Source organism: Gossypium raimondii, chromosome 3 (assembly GCF_025698545.1).
Source record: "Gossypium raimondii isolate GPD5lz chromosome 3, ASM2569854v1, whole genome shotgun sequence".
NCBI lineage: Eukaryota > Viridiplantae > Streptophyta > Magnoliopsida > Malvales > Malvaceae > Gossypium > Gossypium raimondii.
Genome location: NC_068567.1, coordinates 57,136,726 through 57,141,336, shown reverse-complemented (window position 1 = coordinate 57,141,336; position 4,611 = coordinate 57,136,726). Strand labels below are relative to the sequence as shown.

The following is a 4,611-nucleotide window of genomic DNA, read 5'->3' as shown; positions in this document are numbered from 1 at the left end:
TTGCATCGGGTAGTAATATGCAGAGCTTTAGTAGACCACATACCTCCAGGTGGTATTTCATCGTCATTGAAAAAGATGAAGTTATCGGTACTTATATTGCTAACCAACCGATCTAATTTGTTGACAGAGACATCATTGGCCACATATGTTTCATTCAACGCTTTCATTAATGCGTTTCGATGTACTTCTGAGCTTAAGAGCAAAGCTAGTACAGATATCCGATTTGGCTATTTATGCAACTGTTCTACCACCTTGTACTCACTATGCTTTAAGAATTTAAGGAATTCTTTGGCTTCTTCCTCCCCTATTGGCTCATTGATGACTGCCTCCTCCTTCCTTTGTTCTGTCATTTTCTGTACTTTTATAGGTTCTTCTTAGGGACTTATTATGTCGCAACATCTCTCATTACGTGCACAGGAACCTATACACTGATTTTCTTTTGAAGCACCAACTGAAGTCTCCCTTCCTGGAATGGTTACATTACACTCAGAGTTCCATGGGACCTTCTTGCTGACTTTATAAGGAAAGGCTGTGGGTTTTCGAATTGTGATTTTCGGTGCTACTAGTACCCTAGCGTCATTACTTTTTAGCTTTGAAATGATGACCACAGGATGATTCACCTTCGAAACCTTCATTGTAGACTCGGACGCACATATACGTCCCTCTTCCTTGATTTCTTCATAGAATTCCTCCTCCTTGACATCCATCAAGCCTTGAACTAGGAGTTTAAACACCTTGCACTCCTGGATTTCGTGCCCCTCTTTATGGTAGAACTCACAACAATTTCTCGTCTCTTCACATCCTCTCCCTAAATCTAAAACAATTAACCCCCTCTTTACCATCTCCTTCCAGACCCTTCTCAGAGGAGTTTTTATTTTTGCCATGTCTGCCTTCTCCCCATAGCTTCACTTATCATGTTTATCCCATTAACGGCATGATTGGGCAGTGGATTCTCTGTGTTGGACGAATCGTCAAATTTGACAATACCCATACTAATAAATCTCTCAACCAGTTTCTTAAAAGTAGTGCAATTCTCTATGGAATGGCCCGTAATTCCCGTATGGTAATCGCACTGTGCATTTGCATCATACCATTTAGGGTACGGAGGCTGCAAAGACTTTAAATAGTAAGGGGAAACAACGTGTGCATCGAACAAACTTTGATATAGCTCCTTATACGACATTGGAATTGGCGTAAACTGGAGCCTCTCATTGTTTTGTCTTGTACCCGATTCTTACTTTGATAAGCCTTGCTGATTGGCCACCCCCTTTTCTGGTTGATTTACCGTGATCGACTTTGAGTAACCTTTGTTGTATGCACTCGTATTGTTCACCTCATTTTTTTTCCTTGAGGCTAACCTTTTGGTACTTTCTCCGGTATCAATCTTCCCACATCTTATGGCATTCTCGATCATCTCATCATTCATGACTATATCTGAAAAACTCTTTGTGGCACTCTCTAGCATGTGGGTGATGAATGGGGCTTTCAAAGTGTTGATAAAGAGCATCGTAGTTTCCTTTTCTAGAAGCGGTGGCTGAACTTGGATGGCAACCTCCCTCCATCTCTGTGCATATTGCCTAAAACTCTCACTAGGCTTCTTTTCCATATTTTGTAAAGTAATTCTATCAGGAGTCATATCTGTGACATGGCTATGCTGCTTCATGAATGCTTGTGCTAGGTCCCTCCACAAACTAATCCTGGTACAGCTCAATTGGTTGTACCACTTGGACGCTGCCGCCACCAAGCTCTCTTGGAAACAGTGTATTAGTAGCTGGTCATTGTTGACATATCCAGCCATTCGTCTGCAAAACATGGTGATGTGAGCTTTAGGGCAACTGGTCCCATTGTACTTTTCAAATTCTAGTATTTTTGAACTTGTACGGAAGAACTAAATCTGGGACCAAGCTCAGATCTTTAGCATCAACTCCCTGATGACTATCAGCACTTTCCATTGCTTTAAATTTTTCCTCCAGCCATCTACACCTCTCCTCTAGCTGTTTTGGTAATTCTGCCCTAGTCTTTTCCTTTTCCGCCACTTCATCAAAATCGAGAATCACTGGATTAGCTGGGTTATTTCCTGCATTCGAACCTAATCCAATTTGAAAGTTCACTGGCATCGAGCCATCAGCCTGAGGCCTAATTGTGACGGACGGTCTCCGTAAGCACATCTCAGTTTGGACCTGTACCTTAGGTGGAGTAAAACCTGGAGGATATAGCGGCTGATCATTAACCCCATTGGGGTTGGTCATGGGGCCTTTCCCTTTATCACTACCCCAGTCAACAGTTGGGTCAACTTGGCCATCATGCTGTCTTGGAATTCTACTATCTTGTCCGTCATTTTTCGTTGGAACTTATCCAACCGCTCTTGCATTTGCGCTTGTAGCTGGTCCTGCATCTCCCTTTGCAATTGTTCGAGTTTTTCTAACCTTTGGTCCATGTCTTTTGTCTTAGCTCGGGTACCGTAACGATGTTTAGCTGACAGGTTTTTTGCTGGTTTCCAGGTAAACTGAAATAATTTTAACTAATTAGGACCTTTTGGTGGATTTTAATGCATATGATGTGATGTACTGCAAATGCATGAAGTGAATGCAAAAAGGCGTCAATTTAAATTCAGTTCCATTTAGAAAACTTTACTAGAAAACAAAAATCTTTACATAAAACAAATTACATATACGACCTAGCCCTAACACTCAAGGCCTTAATTTTCGTAAACAGCGAAGCTAACTCCTGCCCCTGGTCTAATTCCAGTTCGTACTGTACACTCAGTATATCAGCTTCTACTGCCAAAGTCTGTAAATAATTTGCTACTTCTCGAATCTGAGTTACAGCCTCCCCCATAATATGATCTCTGTTCCTGACTTGGTTCTAGCAATAAAGGAGCTGTTCTTTTTTACGCTCTTCACTAGCTTTAAGGGATTCAATCCGTATTTCACAGTTTTGTAGTGCCATTTCCAATTCTTCCACTCTTCTTTTCATTTGCTCAATCTTGTCTAAGCTCGCCCTTAGCTCCATTACAGAATTACGGTTTCGATATTGATACAGAATCTTCTCAAGCTCAGCCACTCTAGCTTTTAGCTCACCCTTTTCATTTCGGCTTTCTGACAAACTCTTCTCCAGGGTCTCATTTCGCATTTGGGCATCCTGGAACTTCCTTTCCCATCTATCAGCCTTGATCTTTTCCTCTTGAATTTCCTGACACCACTGCTCTGAAGTTTTTCCAAGCCCAGCAGCTTTCATCGAACAACGCAACCTCTTATAGTCTGTTTTCAAACTATCCAAATCTCTCTCAGCCTTATCATTTCTTTTTCTTAATTTCTCGGTTTCTAGCTTCTGAACATTCATGTCAAGTCTCAGATTCATCTTCTCTTCTTCCATTTGTTCTATCTTCTTTTCTAACTCTGCATTCTTTCTTTTAAAATCATGTTTTATAATCTCTAACTCGGAGGGAACAACTTGCGGATGTTTTTGTGTCGGCTGACTGTCTCCATGACTTGGCCCAGAGATGTTATCATTAATCCTTCTACCCCACCACTTGATATATTCAGGGGTCGCTATCGGACCTACTGCCAATCTCTTCATCCGTCAAGTCTGATTCCAGGCATTGGATATCTCTCGAATCTTCTTTTTGTAACCATCATCTTTATATGAAAATTCACACTGAGCTAGTCCTTGAGTTGCAGGTATGAACTGTCTTGACCTATACTGTCTTAGTACTAGCAATGGTGCATAGCCAAAGCTCCCCAAATCCCAAGTAGTGGAACCCAATCAAAATTACCACATCTATAAAAGATCTCATCTGGAAGCATCCAAGGAGCTCTCCATTCGATATGCTCCTCTCGAAGATTCCGAAGAACTTCCATCTATTTTTCCTCCGGAATGTCATCCCACCTCGGTATGCCACTATCTCCTTCAGAGGTGAATAATTTTCAGAGAAAACCTGATAAAAAACCTTCTTAACTTTCCAAAAGTGACTATGGAACCATGCTAAAAGGAGCTGCGCACATCCGATGAATCTACCTTCACCTGTTCTCTGACATCCGTTCAACGATCTGAAGGTTTCTGCCAAAATTGCTGGGACTGGTGTAACCCCCTTATCAAGTCGGTTAAAGAGATCAGTGACTGCCTCATCAACATGTCCCAGGGCCTTGGGAAATACAACTAAGCCGTAGACACTCAAGGCAAAGATATCCACATTCTTCTTCGTATCTGGGTGTGCTAGAATTAGATCCCTCAAATTCTTCCAAGGAATACATTTGTTATCCCCTTTCTACTTGATTCGTGCTACAACCCATTGCTCGCTCATCCCAGTAATATTTATCAACTTCTTCAAAAAGTTTGAGACATTGACAGCTCTCGAGTAAACTCTATCTGCTTGAATCTTCGAGCAACGAAGTAAGCCATATATTCCTCCACTGTAGGTACCAGATCACCTCCCCCAAAAGTGAAACAACTGTAAGCAGGATTCCAAAACTGGGGAGGGCACAAAACAAGTGTTTGTCCACCTTTATGTCAAGCAAATAAGGCAAATCTCCATAGCTAGCATAAAAAAGCTGCTTGACCTCATCATTCCACTGATCCTAGATCTCTTTTAATTCCTGCAGACTATTCTGG

At 41.6% G+C, this 4,611-nt stretch overlaps 1 protein-coding gene across 1 annotated transcript; it reads right to left on the bottom strand.

The window, feature by feature from the left end:
- Positions 1-2,245: 2,245 nt before the first annotated feature.
- Positions 2,246-3,375, bottom strand: LOC105795987 (uncharacterized). Its single transcript, XM_012625636.1, has 2 exons — positions 2,895-3,375; positions 2,246-2,490 (listed from the first exon to the last, which is right to left on the bottom strand). The coding sequence occupies exons 1-2, from the start codon at positions 3,373-3,375 to the stop codon at positions 2,246-2,248; spliced, it is 726 nt and encodes a 241-aa protein (XP_012481090.1).
- Between the last annotated feature and the right edge of the window lie 1,236 nt (positions 3,376-4,611).

Bases quoted from the DNA above. Each gene is read 5' to 3' on its own strand.
- LOC105795987 (XM_012625636.1), bottom strand. From the start codon at position 3,375: ATGGAAGAAGAGAAGATGAATCTGAGACTTGACATGAATGTTCAGAAG. The intron at 2,491-2,894 runs GTAAAAAAGAAC...CCTGGAAACCAG, and splicing joins CCTTAAAGCTAGTGAAGAGC to CAAAAAACCTGTCAGCTAAA.